The sequence below is a fragment of the Marmota monax genome, unplaced genomic scaffold, assembly GCF_021218885.2.
Source record: "Marmota monax isolate L192 unplaced genomic scaffold, Marmota_monax_Labrador192_F-V1.1 WCK01_AAM20220418_F8-fsc00038, whole genome shotgun sequence".
Lineage (NCBI taxonomy): Eukaryota > Metazoa > Chordata > Mammalia > Rodentia > Sciuridae > Marmota > Marmota monax.
Window position 1 is genome coordinate 6,477,246 of NW_026692498.1, and position 23,032 is coordinate 6,500,277.

Genomic DNA, 23,032 nt, shown 5'->3' on the forward strand with positions numbered 1-23,032 from the left:
ATCAATCCCCTGAACCCCGAGTTCAGAGAACTTCAGGGTTTTATACCCAGTGTGCAAGGGGAGGGGCTCAGAAGTTCACAGTCTGCAGAAGTTCACATAAAAGCAGCTTTTTCTTTCACTGTTCTGGGCAAGTTAACCCTTCAAGGACAACACCTGAGAAGGGGAGAGCTTCTTCTCCCCTCTCTTTCCTCCCCTGCCAGCTGTTACCAAGGAGCCCATTTGTAACTTATCTTAAGAATGTAGACATCTCTGTGAAGCCCAGCTCAAGGCCAGAGGCCTTGTTTGCACATTTCTACAAACTATACTGGATATGTTTGTGAAAAACTAGTAAGGGGGTGTCCAGCACCTGGAGTGCTGGTATCTTCAGGGCCAGTGGCCACGTAAACAGGGCGACACGAAAATAGGAAGTTTATCACATTGGACTCCGCTGCAGAGACTCTTTTGCTGACAGTCCTAAAGTCAGCCATGGTGAAGAGGGCTTTTCTGTGGAGAAAGGGGGTGCCACTTCATCACAATTTCCTCTATTGTACTGGAAGTCCTCGCCCGGAGCAAGCACAAAAAGAAATAAAAGGTATTCAAATTGGAAAGGAAGTTGTCAGGAGCCAGCCATGGGCTGTGTGTGTGAGCTATGAGCATTTGAGCCTGTGAGGGAACTGGCTGAGGTTGCTTATGAGGCTGTGCCCCATAAGTGTGCCTTTTCTTTTCTTTTTTTTTTTTTTTAAATATTTATTTTTTAATTTTCGGCGGACACAACATCTTTGTTTGTATGTGGTGCTGAGGATCGAACCTGGGCCGCAAGCATGCCAGGCGAGCGCGCTACCTCTTGAGCCACATCCCCAGCCCCAAGTGTGCCTTTTCATGTGCCACACAGCACCTGACGGGGGTGTGGCTTTCCAAGATATCAGTCAATCTGCTGACCACTGACATCAAGACATCACTAAGCAAGACTCCACTCTCTGAAATCCAATCCCTTGCCTTATTTGGGTGGAATATTCTAAGACTGGCTTCTCCCCAGTAAGTAGGGGGGGTTCAGGTATGCTCTCTCTCTTGCCTGCCTCTTACAGGAAGCACTGTGCAGAGGAAATTAAGAAACAACTTTAGTAAGATCTAAAAAACTATAATACCTACTAATAAATTTAACCAAGGAGGTAGAAGACTTGTACATTAAAAATTATAAAACATGGTGGAATATGTTAGACATCATTACCCCAAGTACATGTATGAAGACACAAAAGGTGTGAAAATACTTTGTGTACAATCAGTGACTTGAAAAATTGTGCTCTATGTGTGTAATATGAAATGAATTGCATTCTGCCATCGTGTATAACAAATTAGAATAAATAAATAATAATAATAAATTATAAAACATTGCTAAAATAAATTAAAGAAGCCCTGAGGAAACTAAAACACATCCCATGTTCATGGGTCAGAAGATATATATTGTTAAGATGGCAACACTACCAACCTACACTCTGCTGTCCTGCCCCTCAAGAAAAGTAGCTTCAGAGCCCCCAGGGTGCCTCAGAGGACAGTAGATAAATAGCCAAACATTAATTTGTTTGATTCAAACAATAATTGGCCTTCCAGCATGTGAGGCAGAGGATTCCTTCCAGGTGAAGGGATACTGAGAGTTGGGAAATCCTGAAGTGGGCCACTGAAGGCCGCATAGCTGTACAGGCTGAGAGCATTCTGGGAGGGAAATAGACTACTCTCCAGGGACAGCTGGGAAATTTCAGAATGGGCAAAGCCCTTGGCTTGGTACCCTAGCTTGGGAGTACCAAGCTAGGAAACTATAGCCATTGGCCATCACCTTTGGCCAAGTAAAGGGCCTGGTGAACTGTCTTCAAGGCTCAATCAAGCCTTCATCTGACTGGTGACAGAAATGTGAAGCTGGGGCCAGGAAGTGGCCCATATCTGTAATCTCAGCTACCCGGGAGGCTGAGACGAGAGGATGGCAAGTTCAGGGCCAGCCTCTGCAACCTAGCAAGACCCTGCCTCAAATTAGAAAATTAAAAGAACTGGTAATGTGGTCAGTGGGGAAGCACCCCTGAGTTCCACCCTGGTACAATAAATAAAGAGAGAAACCAAGATTCATCCGACAGACACCCATCTCTGAATGGCCCAGTTTGAGACAGAACCAACTTGGTTCTTGAGGGGTGGGGTGGAGTGTAGACATCAGAAACCAGCCCAGACAGGGGACTGGGGTAGAATCTGTAGGGCCATGAGTCTGGGGTCTGACTGGAGCTGTGCAGAGGCAAGCACAAAGAGCCCAATGCCCTGAGTCAGAGAGCAAAAGAGCCTTAGGATGGCTAATTTTGTATGTCAACTTGCTAGGCCACAGCACCCAGATATTTGAGGAAACACCAGTCTAGCTGTCAATGTGAGGGTAGCTTTTTCAGGGGATACCAGGGATTGAACTCAGAGGCATTCAACCACTGAGACACATCCCCAGCCCTATTTTGTATTTTATTTAGAGACAGGGTCTCACCGAGTTGCTTAGTGCCGTGCCATTGTCGAGACTGGCTTTGAACTGATGATCCTCCTGCCTCAGCCTCCCAAGCCACTGGGATTACAGGTGTGCACCACCACATGTGCACCACCACACCTGGCTACTATAGGATATTTGAAGATGAGATAACATTTAAATCAGACTTTGTATGTGTGGTGCAGGGGATCAAACCCAGGTCGTTGCACACGCTAGGCAAGCGCTCTAGCACTGAGCTACACTCCAACTCCTAAATCAGTAGTCTTTGAGTAAAGTAAATTCTCTTCTCTGAGGGGGAAGAAATAAACCAGTATTTTTTTTCTTTCTACTATCACATTCAATATAAACTTTACCTCTAGTCACCAAATGTGTACGGTCTCCCCCCAAACCAACCAAGCAATTCTCCAGGGTACACCAGCTGGGAGTCCCACAATTCAATTTGATTCTGACACTGTCCACCTGGAGATGGTTGCAGATTTCAAGTGTGGAAGGCTCAATCCAACAAGCCTTCAGGTACTCTGATGACAAGCTGTAAATCAGAGTTACCGCAAGTCTCTACTTGGGTTTAATTCATTTGCTAGAGTGGCTCCCAGAAGTCAGGGAAATACATTTACCTACTCATTATATAGGATATCACAAAAGATAGAGCCGGATGGAAGAGATGCATAGGGTATAGCATGGGGGCGGGTGGTGGGGCCTTCTTGGGGCAAGTCATGCCATCCTCTTGGAACCTTCAGATATTCAGCTTTCTGGAAGTTCCTGAATCCAGTCCTTTTGGTTTTGTGTGTTTTTTAATATATTTTTTTAGTTATAGAGGAACACAATATCTTTATTTTATTTATTTTTGTGGTGCTGAGGATGGAACCCAGTGCCTCACATGTGCCAGGCAACTGCTCTACCAATGAGCCACAAACCCCAGCTCCCTTGGGTTTTTAATGGAGGCTTCATTATGATTGATTGCATCCTTGACCCATTTACCATTGTTGATCAATTCAACCTTCATTCAGTCCCTCTCCCCACTCCCTAGAGGTGGGGAAAGGGATTGAGAGTTCCAAACTCTCAATATCGCACATAACTGATCTCCCTGGCAACTCATCCTGGATCCCTGCTATCGAGGAACTCACCAAGACTTGCTCATTAGAACAAAAGATGCACCAGTCACCCAGGAGATTCCAAGGGGTTCAGAAGCTGTGAGTCAGAAGAAGCCAGGCACAGAGACCAAATACATATTTCTTTCTTTTTTTTTTTTTGGCTGTGGGGCGGGCAGTACCAGGGATTGAACGCAGGAGCACTCAACCACTGAGCCACACCCCCCACCCTATTTTGCATTTTATTTACAGACAGGGTCTCACGAATTGCTTAGTGCCTCACTTTTGCTGAGGCTGGCTTTGAACTTGCAATACTCCTGCCTCAGCCTCCTAAACCGCTGGGATTACAAGTGTGCGCTACTGTGCCTGGCTGTATTTCTTTTCTTTTTTCTTTTTTTGTAGTTATAGATGGACAGCATGCCTTTATTTTATTTTTATTTTTTGTGTGTGGTGCTAAGAATCAGTGCCTCACATGTTCCAGGCAAGCACTGTGTCACTGGGCTACAGCCCCAGCCCCAAATACATATTTCTTACTATATCATAATATCGCACATTTGACAGTGTGGGTGGGCCTCCTCCAATCCGTTGAAGGTCTTAAGGAAGAAAGGCTGAGGAAAAGGGAATTCTGCATCCAGGTGGCCTTCACACTTGGGCTGCAACCTCAGCTCCTCCTGGGTCTCCTGCCTGCCTGCCTGCCCTGCACAATTGAGACCTGCCAGCCTCAAGATCACAATTCATAAAAATAATTCTACTAATATCTTTTTTTTCTCTCTCTCCCTCTCTTTTGGTTCTGCTTCTCTAGAGAATCCTAACAAATCCAGCCTCTCCAGGACCCAGAAAGCATAGTTCCCTGCCACTTGGCCTGCAGTAAAGTCACTCAGATCCATCATTTATAGTTATTTACACCAGTCTTTGAATCCCCCATGTTCCTCTCTGCCATAACCAGTCCCTCTCCCCAGCCAGCTGCCTCTGCCCACCTTCTGGACCTTCAATATTGCTTTTCTTGATTTTGACACCTCACCAAGGTCTATTCATTACTTTAAAGTCTCCCTTTAGACTAGGGGCCTTGAGGACAATTCATAAGTCTCTTATTCATTTATTATTAACATGTAATGTGCCTAGCATTGGGCATGATGTGGGGAGTGGGGGGTTGTGGGCAGATGACCAGGAGAATCTCAACAATGGAGATAGTGACTGGGGATTGTGTGAACACTGCAATTAAAACTCAAATGTTCAAAGGGCTGGGGGTGCATAGGGAGGAGGCAAGACTAAGACTTTGGAAAAGAGAAGACTGTTAGGATAGCAAAAATGGGAGCCACTCTGATACTCGGGCCAACGGTCACCCTGTGGGAATGCAGAATTGTCATTGCCAGATCTTCCAGAATTAAACAGAATGTGGATTTTACAAGAAATCTACCAGTTCACTAAAATTAACCACTAATGTGATTTGAATTGTCATTTTTAAACCCTGAGTAGTTCTAAGAAAACACACATGCCACCAAATGTGGCTTCTGAGCCTTCCACTTACAAGGTCTGTGCTGAAGGGCTTTCCATTCTCCACTCTTCGTACCTGCGCCTGGTGAAAACCTTTAAGTACCCATATCTCCCAAGCTCGGTGTCCCTGTGCCTAACACAGCCCCTGGCAGGGACAGGTGCCTTCTAGGTATTATTGAGCTGCAAAATATGTCTTTTTGGGGGGAGGAGGTACTGGAAATTGAACTCAGAGGCACTCAACTAATAGCCACAACCCCAGCCCTATTTTGTATCTTATTTAGAGACAGGGTCTCAATGAGTTGCTCAGCTTCTTGCTTTTGCCGAAGGTGGCTTTGAACTCGCAATCCTCCTACCTCAGCCTCCTGAGCAGCTGGGATTACAGGCATGTGCAACACATCCTGTGCAAAATATGTCTTAAAGGTCGCTCTTTACCCTCACAACCTTGGCACCTTACTGCCCATGAGTCTGGGGTCAAATACCTTACTCTGGCATTCAAAACCCACCACAGTCTGTCCACCCCTTCCCAAGATTCACAGTGCTCTGTTCCATGGGGGCCCTCCTAATTTGGCCAAAAAGGGAACATTTATCATGTATAATTGATTTAGCAGTGGAGGTGCCAGACTTTCCCCACAACCACTCCTCTTTTCAAGAGCCCATGGATCAACTAATCCACAAGCATTAAGTGCCCTCCATGTATGGTAGCTGGTACTGAAATGTTCCAGGCCTTCAGCTTAAATGTGTATGTGTTGGGGAGGCGGCTGTGGGCAGGAGTTCACCACCTTGGGAGGTGATGGTAAGTGGGGACAATCAGTAGGCTGAATAGAGAAATAAATTAAATGATCAAACACTGCAGAGTGCGGGCTTCTCTAACTCCTGCAGATAACCCATCCAGCCAACAAGGCACGGCCCGGAATCTCAGTGCCAGTCATAGGTGTCACCCACCCATGAGCCCTCTATAGGGAGAAGGAAAAGTACACCTGTGGCCTGGCCCGCGAACGTTCTAACCCTACGAGGGAGAAGACGAATGACGGGAGAGACGGAAAGTGCACCGAATTCCACCAGCATCCTCAAATTCAGTTTGCTTCAAAACTCACTGTCCCAGGCAGGGGGATGTAGAAAATTAAGGAGTGTTCCTTGTAAAACAGATCTCGACGAGGATGGGATTCGAACCCACGCGTGCAAAGCACAATGGATTAGCAGTCCATCGCCTTAACCACTCGGCCACCTCGTCCCACATGCAGTGCTTCTTCCACATTCTCTTATCTCTCATCTCCTCCGCACTTCCGTGTCTCCATCATTCACTTCTTAGTACCAACCTGGTAGGACCCAGGGGAGAGAAACGCTGTAGAAAGGAGCTTTTTAATGTCCTTTTGGCCCGCTTCAGCCTGCAACCGCCCCATCTTTCACTAAGCTACAGCCTTAGTTCTGCCACAGCTTCCCCTTCCGGAGTCTGGGCGAGAGCGCCTGGATTTCAGGACCCGCTGGACCAGGGGCTGCGCACGGATCCGAAGGGATGGGTGCGCGTCCCGAGCCGGAGGCAGGCGGCGGGCAGCGGGTAGGTTCGGCTTTTGCAAAGCGCGCGGCGCGGGCGGCGGGTGCAGTAGCTCCTCCTCTCTCGCAGAGGGCGAGCTGGCGCGCGCTGAGGCCCGCAGGCGGACGGCGGGCGGCGGGCGGGGCTGTGCGCGGGGCTCGGCTCGCCTCGGCTCGCCTCGGCGGTGCTCGGCAGGCTGCGGTAAATCCGGGCTTGCGGTCGCTGGCAGAGTCTGCGGCCCGGTGGTCCCTGCTGCGTGTTCCAAGCCCCGAGAACCATGCAGATGTCCTACGCCATTCGGTGTGCCTTCTACCAGCTGCTGCTGGCCGCGCTCATGCTGGTGGCGATGCTACAGCTACTCTACCTGTCGCTTCTGTCCGGACTGCACGGGCAGGAGGAGCAGGATCAATATTTCGAGTTCTTCCCGCCCTCCCCGAGATCCGTGGACCAGGTGAAGGCTCAGCTCCGCACCGCTTTGGCCTCAGGAGGTGTCCTGGACGCCAGCGGTGATTACCGCGTCTACAGGGGCCTACTGAAGACCACCATGGACCCCAACGATGTGATCCTGGCCACGCATGCCAGCGTGGACAACCTGCTGCACCTGTCCGGCCTGCTGGAGCGCTGGGAGGGTCCGCTGTCCGTGTCAGTGTTCGCGGCCACCAAGGAGGAAGCTCAGCTGGCCACGGTGCTGGCCTACGCGTTGAGCAGCCACTGCCCTGATATGCGCGCCAGGGTCGCCATGCACCTGGTGTGCCCCTCGCGTTATGAGGCAGCAGTGCCTGACCCCCGGGAGCCTGGGGAATTTGCCCTGCTGCGCTCCTGCCAGGAGGTCTTCGACAAGCTAGCCAGGGTGGCCCAACCCGGGATTAATTACGCACTAGGCACCAATGTCTCCTACCCTAATAACCTGCTGAGGAATCTGGCTCGTGAGGGAGCCAATTATGCCCTGGTGATCGACGTGGACATGGTGCCCAGTGAGGGGCTGTGGAGAGGCCTGCGGGAAATGTTGGATCAGAGCAACCAGTGGGGGGGCACCGCACTGGTGGTGCCTGCTTTTGAGATCCGCCGAGCCCGCCGTATGCCCATGAGCAAGACTGAACTCCTGCAGCTCTACCAGGTGGGCGAGGTCCGGCCCTTCTATTATGGGCTGTGCACACCTTGCCAGGCGCCTACCAACTACTCCCGCTGGGTCAATCTGCCAGAAGAGAGCTTGCTGAGGCCTGCCTACGTGGTGCCTTGGCAGGACCCCTGGGAGCCATTCTACGTGGCTGGAGGCAAGGTGCCCACCTTTGATGAGCGATTTCGGCAGTATGGCTTCAATCGAATCAGCCAGGTACCTAAAAGGGAGAGGGCAAGGGGGATGGGTAAAAGTGGTGGTGGGGTCAGGGATGGAGTGGCCCCGGATGGAAGGAGGCAGTAAAGCAGGGGAGATCACAGTTTGGGAAACGGATGGATAGTGCAGTTTCTAAGATGCCTCCAGAAGGGTGAGGAAGCCCATCTAAGCCCTGGGAACTCAGTGAAACTTTGCTGACTCTTCTTTCTCTCTCTCTCTACAGGCTTGTGAGCTTCACGTGGCAGGGTTTGATTTTGAGGTGCTGAATGAAGGTTTCCTGGTTCATAAGGGCTTCAAAGAAGCCTTGAAGTTCCATCCCCAAAAGGAGGTTGAAAATCAGCATAATAAGATCCTTTACCGCCAGTTCAAACAGGAGTTGAAGGCCAAGTACCCCAACTCTCCCCGACGCTGCTGAGTCCATCCCTCCCCTAGTCTGAGAATTCTCAGCCTTTGGCTCCTCAGGTCGCCCCTCAGGCCTGACTGGGGTAAGAAATGTCACTCCACTTTACAGAGGTAGCTATGGTGTTGGAACACTGGACTTGAATATGGGGTGCTGGGATCAAGTCCTAGCTTTACCACTAACTAGCTGTGTGGCCTTGAGCAAATCCCATTATCTCTCTGAGCTTCAGTTAAGCTGTCTGTAAAAAGGGAGGTGAGAATACCTACCTCACAGAACTGTTGGGAGGCTCAGATGAGATACTATATGTGAAAACATTCTGTAAGCTTCGTACAAATGTGAAGTATTATTAATATTATTACAGTATTATTATTGTTATTATTATTATTAACAATTTTGGGTGCATGGACAATAGAAGAGTTAAAAGTATGAATGGTGCAGAGTTAAGTTGGAATACTTAATGAAATTGGCCTTTTGGAAAGAAATCGGATGAAAGCATACAGTTTAGTTTTTAGCAGAATCCTAAACTTCCTGGTTCTTCCAGGCCTCCATCTTCGGGGGCTCTGGAGGAGGGAAGGGTCCGCAGGCTCTATGAGTGACAATCTGAGATCTGTACCCTCCCATAGGCTGGGCTGGGTTTTTTGCTTTCGAATGACAATGTGTAAATAAACGAGTGTTCACACCCACAGCTGGCTTCGTTACTCTCCTGAGCTGGGGCCCCTGGGTTCTCCCTTTACACTTCTGGGGGAGAGGGCCGCGGATCCAGGGGCACCTGCAGCAAAGCGAGGAAACCGCTGGGGCCTTCCCAGCTAGCCTAAGGCCTGCGTGAATGTCGGCGGGTTGCTATGGAGACTGGCCCACGGTATCCCAGCATGCCTCGGCCCCAGCGGTCCAATTGTGAGCTCCCCCGGCGGGCGCCTCCTGATGACTCACACGGAAGCGCCGGCAGGCCCCGCCTCCTGAAGAAGAGGGGTCTGCGCTGCGCTTCCGGGAGCCCGGCGGCTACGGCCAGTACCGGCAAGTTCCGGCACGTCTCAGGGAGCCTCGGACGTGAGGCCGGAGGCCTCAGTCCCCGCGGTGCGTATCGTCTTGCCCGGTGCCTGGTTTGGCCTCTCTGTTCAGTCGGTCCGAGACGGTATCATTTCCTCCTCTGGAGCCTAAGCAGAGACTTAACCGGCCTGACGCGCGCGGGGCCGTGGGGCCGAAGCCGGCGGCGGAAGAGCCCCCTAGCTATTCTCTGGCCCGCGCCGGCGCATCAGAGGGTAGAGCGGGGCGACAGGCTCCCGGAGGGCCGCGGAGTGTCTTGAGGTGGCTCTGCGATTGTGGGGAGGGGTCCGTCTTCTCCGGGGGCGTGCCCTCGAGGAGCTTACTGTTTGGAAACTGCTGTTCGCCACGCTTTACAGTGTGCTTTTCCATCCCTTTTGCACCCGGGTTAAGGAGGGGGTGCGGAGTGGGGAGGGGGTTGCGACTTAATTTAACACATTTATAATCAGAATAAGCTGGAAGGGAGAGATGCTTCTGAAAGAGATAGTACACACACAATGAGTCTTTACAATGTACATACACTTAATGGTGAAGAGGAATTGCCAGCGTTAGGAACTGAAGCGTAAAAATGAATCAGGTTTGGAGAACCGAGATTTTCAGGTCAGGTTCAGAACCTTGGTGAAATTATTGAGGAATGTGACTGAATTCTCTCCAGGCCAGGCATTAAGCACTGCTTGACTTGGTGTCAAGAAACATTAGCTACCACTACAGGCACCTGGGCTTCCAAGAAGTAAAAACTAATCCCTGCCTGCAAGTTTATTTTATGGTTACTTTGTTTTTGAAAATTATCCAGTGGTTAAGTGAGCCAGTACTGCGCTAGGAAGGAGCACAGGAGCTGGTGACCTCGCAGGGCTCCCACGTTCACTGGAGAGAGACTTCAGCAAGGACAAATAGGAGAAGTAAATAAGAAGGCTTCCTGGAGGCAGTGGTGTCTACATCATTCTAAAGGCTTACAGAGCAGCCACCAGAGAAGTTGGAAGAACATCACACTGAAATAGAAGGCCCTGGGTGGCAGAGATGATCTGTGGAGAGGAATGTTTAGTGTTCTTCTCAGGCCATCTCTTGGCAGCATTGGGCACTATCACTGCACCTTCCTTTTGAAATATTCCATGATTTTTGGTTTTTCCTTCTCTGCTGAGGTCTCTTATCTCCCCTTGTGTTGATCCTGAGAATTTCATCACAGGTCCCTTCTCACTCCCCACATTCTTTCTGCCTTGCTGGTTGCATCCTCCTGTATACTGAGGAACTTTGTATATGCTGATGATCGAATCTCTGTAGCCCAGGTCTTGAGGTTCAGAGCCTAATTGTACCTCCCACCCCTTCTCTCATTTCTAGCACTTGCTACTCACTCTGCTGGAATGTTCCCTCTCTGTCAGCACAACACCCTACCCTATCTGTTCTGTTTTCCTCTGGAAGCCCTGGCTATAGCAAGCTCCAGATTCTGGCTAGATATCCCTCCTGTACACCCCAGTGTTTAATGCTCCTCACACTGTAGTTACTGTTCCTTTGCCCCCTCTCACAGGAACTCATAAGCTTCTTGAGGTCAAAAAGTGTGTCTGTCAGAGTTGTACTTCTACAGTAGCTGATGGTACCTAAAATTTCTTAGGTGCTCAGTAAATACTAGATGAATGAGTAAAAGAAGGAATGCTTGTCAGGGTTCCTGAAAGGTCAACATAGATAACCACTGAACAATATTGGCATTAGCCAAGAGGGCTCATTGGTTAACTCTACAGGGTCAGTTTCAGTGAGAGCAATGGGTATAGAAACAGATCAAAGGAGTGAGAGATAAAGTAGGAAGAGCAAGTATGCATATGCCTGGAAATATATAGCTATGAAATGGATGATGCAGTGGTTAAGTTGGTGTGGCTAAGGTTAAGGGTTAGTGTTTGTTTGCAGTGTTAGAGATGGAGCCCAGGGCTCCGTGCATACTGCAAAGACTACCACTTAGTTACACCCCTAAACCCCTCTGCATTTTCTTAATGGTAGAGTATACCTGAGCACATCAGAAATTCTATGGGAAGGATCCTGCCATCTTGGTCTATTTTGTGCTGCTATAACAATACCTGAGGACTGGTGATGTGGCTCAGTGGTAGAGCTTTTGCTTAGCAAAAACAAGGTCCTGTGTTAATGTCCAGCACTGCCACACATGTAAAAAAGGAAAAAAAGAAAACAGCAATACCTGAGACAGGGTCATTTTTAAAGAACAGAGATTTATTTCTTAGGGTTCTGGAGACTAAGGAATCTTTCCTTTGTGAAGGTCTCTCAGCACTCTTGCATTGGGGATTAAGTTTCCTGCAGGTAAACTTTGGGAGACACGTTCAAACCATAGTATCTGCCAGAAACTGAAGACACAGGGGGAGCACTGAGGTCCCAGAGGAAACAAGAGATGGGATTTGACCCAGAGACCAGCAAAAGACAAAGATTGTAGAGTGTTATCAGGAAGAGAAAGCAGCTGAGGGAGTCATAGACAGAGGAACTATATGGGCAGTGGGAGGGAGAGAAGTGGGAATGTGAGAACTGGCCATTAGATGAGGTGAAGGAACTGGATTGGTAGTTCAAGTTCAGTCCATGAAGGGCCTTGAAAGCTCCAGTCAGAAGGTTTGGGAGTCTCAGCAGTGGGAAACCTGCCGTGGGCCTCTCCCCTAAGTGGATCACACCCTTTGCCAGTATTATAATTGGGGTTGTCCTCAACATCCAAGGGCAAGAGGATTTTCAGTCTCCTGCAAAAGGTACAAATGCCACCCAGTGTAATGCTCATGTGGTAAAGCCAGTCACTGCTCCCCACCCATGTCTCCCTTGGGGGTCAGTGGAGCTCGACTCCCTGCTTGCCTCTGTGCTGCTCTGAGCTATAGGCACTAGTGAGTGATGCTTCACTTCCTCCTGCTTCCAGAGCCCAGATGCCTGTCCAGCCTCCAAGTAAAGACACAGAAGAGATGGAAGCAGAGGGCGATTCCGCCACTGAGATGAATGGGGAGGAAGAAGAGAGTGAGGAGGAGCGCAGCGGCAGCCAGACCGAGTCTGAGGAGGAGAGCTCAGGTGAGCCCCCACATACAGGTGCACGTGTGTACACAGGAGTAGCTGCCCGCCCCTCCAGAGCCGGCCCTGACTGGCCTCTTTCCCAGAGATGGATGACGAGGACTACGAGCGGCGTCGCAGTGAGTGTGTCAATGAGATGCTGGACCTGGAGAAGCAGTTCTCAGAGCTGAAGGAGAAGTGAGTGTGGGCACACCTCCGGCTGGGCTGATGCACCTGGGGGTGAGGAGCTAGTGAGGCTGGTGCTGACGTCCAATGTAACAAGCACCCAGCAAGCGGCCTGTGGGGAGCAGTGTTTGCCCGAGAGTGATGGTGCCCATGGGAGGAGCCAGTGGTATTCAGCTACCTTTCACCTCCCAGGTTGTTCCGAGAGCGGCTGAGTCAGCTACGGTTGCGGCTTGAGGAGGTGGGGGCTGAGAGAGCCCCTGAATACACAGAACCTCTTGGGGGGTTGCAACGGAGCCTCAAGATTCGCATTCAGGTGGCAGGTCCGTGGCCATCTTGTGCTGTTCCCCTCCTGGAACCCACAGCTTTCTGTCCCCCTCTGCTCTCGACCCTGCCCTGCCTCACCTTGTTCTAGTAGCCAAGCAGAGCCTGTCTCCCTCCTTCTACAGGGATCTACAAGGGCTTCTGCCTGGATGTGATCAGGAATAAGTATGAGTGTGAGCTTCAGGGGGCCAGACAGCACCTGGAGGTGAGCCGACTGTCTGCCAGTGGACGATGGGCAAGGCCAAGGGCCTGCCTAACTGGGCCCACCTGGTTCCACCTGGTTGAGCAGCTGTGCCTTTTCCAGAGCGAGAGGCTCCTGCTCTATGACACGCTGCAGGGGGAGCTGCAGGAGCGGATCCAGAGGCTGGAGGAGGACCGCCAGAGTCTGGACATCAGTTCTGGTGAGGGCGGGGCCCAGCTCTGCCAGTGCCCACCTCTCCGGACCTCAGCTTTCCTGGCTGCACAAGGGAGGGTCTGAGGGCCTGCCTCTTGGGCATAAGTGAGACCAGGCCTGGAAGGGCACAGCCCAGTGCCTGGCATAGTGGTGGCTCAGGCAGAGTGGGCCCCCTTTACCCCTTTCCAAAATGGGGAGTTGTTCCTGACATGCCAACATATACAGTGGCCACAGTCCCCTCCACATCCATGGCACCTGTGTTCGTAGGGGTCTTGAAGAGGTCAGAGTTGTCTTCATTGTGCTCTCTACTAAACACGTAGTTAACTGAGGCTCACTGAAGGGCCAAGGCTTCTTCCCCAAGCCCCACCATTGTTCAGTCAGGACCTAAGCAGCCCTAAGGAGATCCTAGCCCCAAGCCCAGGGTTGAGTCCTTGGGTGGTGATGGGGAAGGATGGGGAGGCCGGGCTGGCCCATGGGGGGACATAGAGGCCACAGGGGTGGAAGTGGCCTAGGGACCTTCACCCTGATCCTGACTCTGGGTCGCGGGCACAGAATGGTGGGATGACAAACTGCACGCCAGAGGTGGCTCAAAGACCTGGGACTCGCTGCCACCCAGCAAGAGGAAGAAAGCACCTCTCATCTCTGGTATCCTTCCACCCAAGGTGGCCTAAAACTGGACAGAATGGCAGGCAGGCTCCAGATTCCGGAAAGGGGACTGGAGGGGACATGAGAGACAGTGGGACTAGATACATAGATGGTTCAGTGTCATGTGATCATGCCCAGGCCAGTCCAGGAACTTCGTAGGGAATACTGGGTATTCCCTGCCTATATGGACCCTAGAAAAATAGAAAGCTCACCTCAGTGACTGCCCATAACTTCTGAGTGAGGATGAGCCTTTGAGCCCCTGGCGCTCTCTACATGCCAAGTGTGGGCCCCAGTAGTCTGGGCTTTCCCGCCCCAGCCCTGCTGCCTCCCACTCAGAGGTTCTGCCTGTCCCTGCCTTCTTAGTGTCATTGCACAGGCTGCCTCTTCTGTGAAGCTTCTTCTGGTCTCCCTGTGCTTGTGGCGTCTTTGCGACCATGTCCTGTCTCTAGGTGCCCATATCCCAGAGGGGACTTGCTGCCTTCACCCATCCTCAGGCAGGAGCCCCATGCTGGAGCTTGCTGTGTCTTCCACCCACCTGCTCAGGCAGCAGCGATGAGCTGAGTGCCCCTTCCCGTGCAGCCAGAGCCTTTGCCTTGTGGTGATGGAGACATGGAGGGAGGGACCTGGAAGGTAGTGACTTCCCGGGGAGCCATCGGGGGCTGAATGTGCAGAGACCTCCTGTGCAGAGCACAGGTGAGGGGGGACCACAGGAGTGTACTTTCAGGATGGAAGAGGCCAGAATTTGCCTTTAGGTGGGGGAAGAGGTCCAACGAGGAGCCAGTTGGTGACATGGCCAGATAGAAAAGAAGGAGCAGGGCCCCTGAGAGTGGAATGGGCCTCTGCTACCTGACCTGGAGAAGGGAGGTGAGGGTGCAGGGTAGGGGAGCTTGGTGGACTCTGAAACAGGCTGTGGGGATCCCTAACAACCAGGGGGCCCTGAGGTAGGAGGCAGAGGCTGTGTTCAAATCTAGACTCTGAGGGACCCCTCAGTACTGTCCACACACCTCTTATCCTGAGCATTGTATAGGTGGCACTACCACCTCTGGCCTCCCCAGCACAGCCCCCATCACCTGTCCCCTCCAGCAGCTATCCAGCTTCCTTGACCCTGTCACAGGCCCTTATATCGTGTACATGCTGCAGGAGATTGATATTCTCGAGGACTGGACGGCTATCAAAAAGGTGGGTCCCAGCTGGGGATGGTGGCTTACACCTGTAATCCCAACAATTTGGGAGGCTGAGGCAGGAGGATCTCGAGTTCAAAGCCAGCCTCAGCAAAAAGGGAGACTCAAAGCACTCAGTGAGACCTTGTCTCTAAATAAAATATAAAATAGGGCCAGGGCTGGGGCTCAGTAGTCAAGTGCCCCTGAGTTCAATCCCCAGTGCCAAAAAAAGATGTATCCACTCCTGCTTGAGTTCCCATCCTGCCTCTGACAGGGCCTGCAGCACAGGCCCCCCACTTAGATGCCGGTATCTGGTATCTGAGAAGTTCTCTGCTCACCCTGGGCACCCCCTGCCTCAGCCCAGGTGCCCTGACATTGCAGCAGCTCATGGTCTTCTTAGTCCAGGCTGCTCTGAAGAGAGGGACGTGCACCCTGTCAGCCCCTTGTTCCAGGCAACTCCATGGAAGAAAAGGAGGGAGGGAGGAAGGGAAGGCCATAGGACTGGCTGTGCCTCTGACAAGAGACCTCCAAACTTTGCCTAGAAAGGGTGTCCTGCTCCCCCTGCTCTGTGCAGCCCCCACCCCTCAGAGGCCTTTATGGAGGGGGGGGCTTGCCAAGCTGGAGGCAGGCTCTCAGGGAGGCTTTTCTCACTACCCAGGCCAGAGCAGCAGTGTCACCTCAGAAGAGAAAAGCAGATGGTAAGAACCTCAGGGTGTCCTGCTTCCCCTTCCCATCCTGTCCCCACACCTGCCTCCAGCAAAAGAGCCAGAGAGAAGACATTGGCTGTGTCAATCAGTGGCCTGATCTAGGACTGAGAAGTGTGTGTAGCAGGAACCAGGATGGGGAGTCTCTGGGTTGATGGAATGAGGTGGGTTGGAGCCCCCAGCCTAGATGGGCCAGGGCGGGCCAAAGCCCCTTGTATGAGGGCTCCCAGAGAGAGGCAACCAGTATCCTGAAAGAAGTGGCCGCCTCCTTTGTAGTTTAACTTCCTCAGTGATTTTCCCCTTCCCACAACCCCCAGGACCATGACTCTGCTGTTCACAGCCAAGGGTCCCTCAGAGCAGCTGGCACCACACCCAGGATTCACGTTTTCCAGCAGACAGGCAGACAAGCTCCTGGGGCTGCACAGACCACTCTCCAGTGTTACTGCTGGGCCCCACTCTGCCCTCCTCAGAGCCTGCACAGCTGTGGCCCCAGAGCTGACCTGGCCAGGCAAGACTGTTGTCTCCATCTCTGACCACCTTTCCCTCCTGAAGATAAACCTCCTCTGTCCTCCAGCCAAGATGACAGGCCTTCCTAAGCCAAAACAATACCCCTCCTGCCAACCTCTCCACTGAGCCAGGGAGCTGGGCCCGTGGCATGGGAACTGAGCCAGACAAGGGGCTGACATATGTTGGGGGCCTGTCCATTCTGGCTGGAGCTGGGGGTGATAGCCAGGCTTCCCAGGTTTTCTCAGGGCTATTCCTGGTGTCTGCCTCCCAGATTGTGAAGACTAGAATTAAAACCTTTGCTGGGACTCTAGTGTGACCTGTGTGTGTATGATTTACCTTGCAAGGAAATCAGGGGTTCCCTGGGGAGCACCTGAGACAGACTTTCTTCTGGGGCCTCTGGAGTCTGGGGTACAGGCTGGGGGGAGGGAGGCAGACCTGGAGTCAGAAGCCACATGTGGCTCAAGGCAGAGCATGAGAAGCACGCAGCCCCTGGTGGGGAAGGGACTGGTACACGTGCTTAGAGACCAGGTCATGTCTGCACCTGCCCCAGTTGCTTGGCAGATTGGCAAGGCAGGCTGGCAGGGCCTGTGCGTGGGAGGCAGCCGGCGGCAGCACCATGTGCTAACGACCTCACAGCCACACTCCCCCTGGTTAGCACTGAGTGTCAGAACCACCCCCAGAACCTCAGTTAAGCAAAGGGGTTGGTTTCCATGGAGACACAGCATCCTTTCTCCATGGCAACCTGAAATCCCAAAACCCAAGTTAGACTCAGGAATGAGTCATGTGTGACCAGTAGGGGGTGCTCTCCCACAAGGCTGACCCACAGGGCAGGGACAGATGAGCAACTGACCACAGACTTAAGGTGACCCAAAGGCGAGGCTTGTGCCTATGGGGACTGAGCCAGTTGTGCTTAACCCCTCCCCACCCAGCTGCACTGTGTGAGGAGGCTGGCAGACTGCAGGAAGCACTGTGCAGAGGTGGTGCCCTGCAGCTGGGGCTCCCAGAGTGGCGCTGGCATGGAAGGGATCCTTGCTTCTTGAACCTGGGACTAGAACAGTGAGCCAGCTGTCACTGGCCAGGAGGAATGGGGCCAGGCAGAGTGGACACACAAGAGTTAACGGTTGGGGTGTGACAGGGCGAACCGCCCTCAGGAAGTGTTACTCACCACCGGGAATGTGCACGCCTGTGCCTTGGGGGCTGGATTCTCTTCCTGAGTCCCAGAGAAGCCAAAGGAGCTCCCAGCCATGGAAGACGCTGGGCAGCCAGGAACACACCCTCTCAGAGACCCCTGCCGGAGCTTCACTCCCGGGCACCTGGAGAGAGAAAAGTTAGTGAAGTTGGAGGGGCAGCCAGGTGGGGCAGGGAGGATCTGGAGGGGAGGTGGGAACCCCCAGGGCAAAGGGATGGGCAAAGCCCTCCTCCCCACCTCCTGCTCAGATCTGGGTGCCCACCTCCAGGCCAGCCCAGGACCCGCTGTACGACACACCAGACAGCAGCCGGGAGCAGACAGGTGGGCCCCAGCAGCCGGCGCGCACTGTGAGCCTGCGGGAGCGCCTGCTGCTCACCCGACCCGTGTGGCTGCAGCTACGGGCCAATGCAGCAGCTGCGCTGCATGTGCTGAGGACCGAGCCCCCAGGGGTGAGTGTAGGGACTGGCCAGCCGAGTCGGGGGGAGAGCGGGGCTGAACACTGAGGTCTTGAGCCACGTGACTGTCCACTCACAGACATTCCTGGTGCGGAAATCGAACACTCGCCAGTGCCAGACTCTGTGCGTGCGGCTACCAGAGGCCAGTGGCCCCTCTTTCGTCTCCAGCCACTACATCCAGGAAAGCTCTGAGGGTAAGAGGGACAGTCTGGCAGGAAGGGGCTGGAGATGGGGGGATGGACCCTTCTCTGGTCTCACTTCTCTCATCCCTCAGGCGTATCCTTGGAGGGCTCGGATCTCATGTTCCCCGACCTTGTTCAGCTCATCTGTGCCTACTGCCACACCCGGTGAGTCGACCCACAGACCCTGCTCCCTGGACAGCCTGTCCTCCCCACCCCACTGTAAGATTTCTCCACCTGACTCTGCCCCCCTCTCTGGCCTCAGAGACATTCTTCTCCTCCCGCTCCGGCTCCCCAGAGCCATACACCAGGCAGCCACCCACAAGGAGCTGGAGGCTATCTCCCATCTGGGCATTGGTAAGGGCTCCCTGCACCTGTTGCACAGATGGACAAGCTGAGGCCAGAAGGGGAAGGGAGAGCACCAGAGCCACAGCTTGCCTGTGCCTTTCCTTGGTGGGCACCCTCCCGAGCCTTCTCTGAGACCCCATTGGTTTCTGGTCCCTAGAGTTCTGGAGTTCCTCTCTCAACACCAAAGCTCCGCAGGGTCCACCTGAAGGCCCACCCCTGCCCAGGCTGAAGGCCCGATCCCCTCAGGAGCTGGACCAGGGCACTGGCGCTGCCCTCTGCTTCTTCAACCCCCTGTTCCCAGGAGACCTGGGCCCCACCAAGCGAGAGAGATTCAAGAGGAGCTTCAAAGTGCGGGTGTCCACAGAGACCTCTAGTCCCCTGTCACCACCTGCTGTGCCACCTCCCCCAGTCCCTGTGCTGCCAGGGGCTGACCCCAGTCACACAGAAAGGCTGCCCCCTGGGCGGCTTCTGAGAAGGGAGAGCTCAGTGGGGTACCGTGTGCCTGGAGGCACCAGCCATGTCCTCCCACTCCTGCCCTCCCTCCAGGAGGTGGACTGTGGCTCTCCCAGCAGCTCTGAGGAAGAGGGGCCAGCTGGGTCCAGGGGGAGTCCCATGACATCCCCTGGCCTTGGCCGCCGCAGGCCTCTGCTCCGGTCCATGAGCACTGCTTTCTGCTCCCTGCTGGCTCCCGAGCGGCAGGTGGGCCGAGTAGCTGCAGTGTTGATGCAGGACAGACACACAGCTGTGGGCCAGTTGGTGCAGGACCTACTGACCCAGGTGCGAGCCAGCCCGGAGCCCCAAGAGCTGCAGGGCATCCGCCAGGCACTGAGCCGGGCCCGGGCCATGCTGAGCGCAGAGCTGGGCCCTGAGAAGCTGCTACCGCCAGAGAGGCTGGGTAAGGCCCCAGCCTGGCCTCAAGTTTAGCCCCAGCTCTTCAGAACTCCAGTCCTTCCCCACTGCCCCTCCTCGCCCCGTGCCACCTGGCTCTGATAACTGTTCTGCTGCTCGCCCGAGCACCCTTGTCTCGGCAACATTCAAGTGAATTCCACCCCCTGCCTCGCTCCCCCAACCTGCCTCCTGCTCTTCCTGCTCCCAGACAATTCTGCCCCTTCCCCCCTGACCCCCCGCGCCTCCTCCCGCAGAACACATCCTGGAGAAGTCCCTGCATCGCTCAGTGCTCAAGCCTCTCCGGCCCATCCTGGCAGCCCGCCTGCGGCACCGGTTTTCTGCAGATGGCTCCCTTGGCCGCCTGGCTGAGGGCCTCCGCGTGGCCCGAGTGCAAGGCCCTGGAGCCTTCGCGTCCCACCTGAGCCTGCCCTCCCCGGCGGAGACCGAGCAGGTGCGCCAGAAGCTGCTGCAGCTGCTCCGCACCTACTCACCCAGTGCCCAGGTGAAGCGGCTCTTGCAGGCCTGCAAGTTGCTCTACACGGCCCTGAGGACCCACGTGGGTATGGCCCCCTCACTGCCTTGCCCTGTCCTGCCCCCCCAGTCTGAAGCAGGCCCCCGAGGAGAGCAGCACAACAGGGGAGAAGAACCTGACCCTCCCATCTCAGATGGTGAAACTGAGACCCACAGAGGAGAGCACCCTGCAGCCCTCCTTATGGTTGTTAGAACACCCCATTTTCTATGGGCTGGTGCGCTAAGGGGGGGTGGTCACTATCTAAGAGAAGGAGAGGACTCTATCCTAAGTTTCTTCTTCCTACGTCCCCACAGGGGAGGGCACAGGCGCAGATGAGTTCCTGCCTCTGCTGAGCCTTGTCTTGGCCCAGTGTGACCTTCCTGACCTCCTGCTAGAAGCCGAGTACATGTCGGAGCTGCTGGAGCCAGCTCTGCTCACTGGAGAGGGTGAGGGCCCTACCTGCCCTCTCAGTAGATGCAGGGCTAAGGGGCCTTAGCTGTTATATGGGCCCTGGGAAGCAGGGCCAGGGAGAAGGTCACCCCATGCCCAGCCTGAGCTACACTCTGCCCCCTTGTGTCCCAGGTGGCTACTACCTTACCAGCCTGTCGGCCAGTCTGACCCTGCTGAGCAGCCTAGGCCAGGCCCACACCCTCCCCCTCAACCCCTCCCAGGAGCTGCAGCGCTCCCTGAGCCTCTGGGAGCAGCGCCGCCTGCCTTCCACCCTCCATTTCCAGGTAAGAGGCCCGCCACACGGTCCACATGAAACCCGTGAGCCCAGAGCAACTGTGACAGCACCCAGTCCCCTCTAGTCCTACATCACATTGCAATAGGAGCAGCGCCCTACCTGAATGTCAAAGCCAGCCTTCGAGGGAGGGGGTCCCCTGTACCCAGCACTGGACTGAGTGCTCCAGGGCAGCCTCCCTGGATCTTCACAGAAACACTGAAATGGGACCATTATTATCCCCACTTTACAAACGAAGAAACAGACTGATGTAGAAAGGAAAGGGACACCCAGCCCCAGCCAGGACTCTCCTTCCTTTGTCATCAGGCTTCAGTTCTTGAATCCACCTGGGCTCTGGCCTGGGTATCCCCAGAGCTGTCCACTGCCCCATCCTTCACTCTTTCCAGCCTTGCTTGTGAGTACAGACTCTAGCCAAGTCCTGAGTTCATCCCAGTTCCACCATTTCTTGTTTTGGGGGGCTTGGACAAGTTATTCTTTGTGTCTCAATTTTCTCTTCTGTAAAATGGGTACCCAGGGCTGCCACGAGGATTGAAGTGTGTTGGTGCAGGATAAATGCTTAGAGCACAATGTAAGCTCTATCTGAGTGTCCCTTAGACTCGTGAGACCCTGCTGGGCTGGCCTTGCACCTGCAGCCACGACCCACTAGCTCAGCCACACTCCCCCTGCCCCAAATCCCTCTCATTGTTTACAAAACTTCTGCCAATTGGTTCCACCACTGGGTACATACCACCCACCCCGTCCCTGTGTAGCCTTCTCTGGAGCCACATACACACCAGAGAGCGCTGAGTACTTGTTTTTGCTTCTTTTCCTGCACAGCACCTCCTTCGAGTAGCCTACCAGGATCCTGGCAGCGGTTGTACCTCCAAGACTCTAGCTGTGCCTCCTGGGGCCTCAATTGCCACCCTGAACCAGCTCTGTGCCACTAAGTTTCGAGTCAGCCAGCCAGATGTTTTTGGCCTATTCCTGTACAAGGAGCAGAACTACCACCGCCTGCAGCCTGGAGCCCTGGCCCACAAGCTTCCCACAGATGGCTATCTGGTCTACCGCCGGGCAGAGCGGCCTGGGACCCCAGGGACTGCAGCAGAGGAGGCAGGCAGTGGGCAGCCAGTGTCAGGTAGCCAGAATGAGGAGAAGGGGGTACAGGGAGATGAGGATGTGGAAGCCAGAGCCAGCCCCAGGGACACTGGGGGAGAGTCAGAGACAACTGCTGAGGGAAGAGAGGGTTAGGTCAGGGGGAACCTTCAAGAGCCAGAGGCTGCGGGAGCCAAGCAGCAGAGGAGTAGCTAGAAGGGGCCAGAAGCATCACCTGGGGCAGAAGCCTCTGAGCTGGTGGGGAAGGCCTTCGTAGCCATCAACCCCACCCTCCAAGGCCACAGCCTTCTTGGCAACCCCATCCAGCCATCTCTGGTGTCCGCCACCACCTCTGAGTGGCACTTATCTCCGTGAGCCTATCTGCCAAGGAGCTGGGAGACTGGCCACTTCTGAGTAACTAGAGTAAAGTTGAGGAGGTTTGGGGGATCCCAGACTGTGTTCAAGCACCCTTGCTTCTTGTTCTTCCTCCCCAGCCACAGGGGTGAGTGTGCCCCACAGGGAACAGATCAATCTGATGCCCAACCTATGGCATGGGGGTGGTTTCCTTGCCTTCTGTGACATAGGCAGGGCTACTGTGGACTTTGGGGCCCTGAAAAGCTCTATCTATGCCTGGTGTGGGAAGGAGGCAGCAGAATGGCAGCAGAGGACCAGCTTCCCCCAGCCTCAGCATCCTCCTCTGCAAAGTGGGTACACTATTGCTGTCCTGCCCTTCACTCAGAAGTGCTCGAGGGTCCTTAATGGATTGTTTCATTGCAAAGCAGAGCTCTTACTAGGGGAAGGGGGAGGGGAGGTGGGCGTTAGCAGCCCCCACCTGCTCTCAGGTGCTTGCTCCCTGCCAGGCGGGACCCTCTGCTGCACAGGAGTCAGACCCCGGGGAGAAAGTACCCTTGTTCCAATCTTTCCCGAAAATTGGCAGTCCTCCCGGGACTCCAGCATCCCCAGGGAATTGGGCAAGGGCAATAATGCCCACCAGTGGCCCATGCGCTTCCAGGATGGGGTGGAGGGCAGGTGGAGCTTGGAAATCATTTACTCTACATCAGATCTTTTGGTCCTCACAAAAGCTCTGTGGGCAGGCAGGCTATGTTCTTGCTGGCCCCACTGAGGTGTGGGAAGGCAACTCCCAAGAGTCACACAGCAAATCAGCCTCAAAAGGAAGCCCAGAAGAGGCTTCAAATGTAAGCAAAGAAAAACCGCTGACCACCAACCACGAGGGGGCGTGCACAACCCAGAGAGCTGCCGAGAGCGGCTAGGATGGCCAAGGGCCACGGAGCACAAGCAGTTTCTGTTTGCCGCCATGGAACAGCACAACGTGGGGGCTGAAGCT

General features: G+C 54.0%; 3 protein-coding genes and 1 non-coding gene across 5 annotated transcripts; 3 read left to right on the forward strand and 1 right to left on the reverse strand.

Moving 5' to 3' along the window:
* Nucleotides 1-6,216: 6,216 nt before the first annotated feature.
* Nucleotides 6,217-6,298, reverse strand: Trnas-gcu (transfer RNA serine (anticodon GCU)). Its single transcript has one exon. It is a non-coding gene; the product is annotated as a tRNA-Ser (tRNA).
* A 440-nt stretch (nt 6,299-6,738) lies between these two features.
* Nucleotides 6,739-9,014, forward strand: B4gat1 (beta-1,4-glucuronyltransferase 1). Its single transcript, XM_046445175.2, has 2 exons — nt 6,739-7,931; nt 8,155-9,014. Exons 1-2 carry the CDS (start codon nt 6,876-6,878, stop codon nt 8,344-8,346), a joined length of 1,248 nt encoding a protein of 415 aa, XP_046301131.1. The 5' UTR covers nt 6,739-6,875; the 3' UTR covers nt 8,347-9,014.
* A 233-nt stretch (nt 9,015-9,247) lies between these two features.
* Nucleotides 9,248-16,614, forward strand: Brms1 (BRMS1 transcriptional repressor and anoikis regulator). 2 transcript variants are annotated; one of them, XM_046445176.2, is made up of 10 exons: nt 9,248-9,405; nt 12,263-12,408; nt 12,495-12,585; nt 12,766-12,893; nt 13,020-13,099; nt 13,184-13,295; nt 13,841-13,933; nt 15,048-15,112; nt 15,752-15,791; nt 16,115-16,614. In XM_046445176.2, exons 2-10 carry the CDS (start codon nt 12,270-12,272, stop codon nt 16,120-16,122), a joined length of 756 nt encoding a protein of 251 aa, XP_046301132.1. In that variant the 5' UTR covers nt 9,248-9,405; nt 12,263-12,269; the 3' UTR covers nt 16,123-16,614. The 2 variants fall into 2 exon arrangements, with proteins under 2 accessions (XP_046301132.1, XP_046301133.1); XM_046445177.2 differs by having other exon boundaries at nt 13,199-13,295.
* A 140-nt stretch (nt 16,615-16,754) lies between these two features.
* Rin1 (Ras and Rab interactor 1) lies at nt 16,755-22,154 on the forward strand. Its single transcript, XM_046445174.2, is given in 11 exon segments — nt 16,755-17,520; nt 17,523-17,631; nt 17,762-17,942; nt 18,028-18,142; nt 18,223-18,295; nt 18,393-18,484; nt 18,633-19,370; nt 19,618-19,923; nt 20,189-20,320; nt 20,457-20,608; nt 21,433-22,154. Coding segments are annotated over 11 exon segments (2,352 nt in total). The 5' UTR covers nt 16,755-17,477; the 3' UTR covers nt 21,844-22,154.
* The last annotated feature ends 878 nt before the right edge of the window (nt 22,155-23,032 follow it).

Bases quoted from the DNA above. Each gene is read 5' to 3' on its own strand.
- B4gat1 (XM_046445175.2), top strand. From the start codon at position 6,876: ATGCAGATGTCCTACGCCATTCGGTGTGCCTTCTACCAGCTGCTGCTG. The intron at 7,932-8,154 runs GTACCTAAAAGG...CTCTCTCTACAG, and splicing joins GCTTCAATCGAATCAGCCAG to GCTTGTGAGCTTCACGTGGC.
- Brms1 (XM_046445176.2), top strand. From the start codon at position 12,270: ATGCCTGTCCAGCCTCCAAGTAAAGACACAGAAGAGATGGAAGCAGAG. The intron at 12,894-13,019 runs GTCCGTGGCCAT...CTCCTTCTACAG, and splicing joins GATTCGCATTCAGGTGGCAG to GGATCTACAAGGGCTTCTGC. The intron at 13,100-13,183 runs GTGAGCCGACTG...CTGGTTGAGCAG, and splicing joins GGGCCAGACAGCACCTGGAG to CTGTGCCTTTTCCAGAGCGA.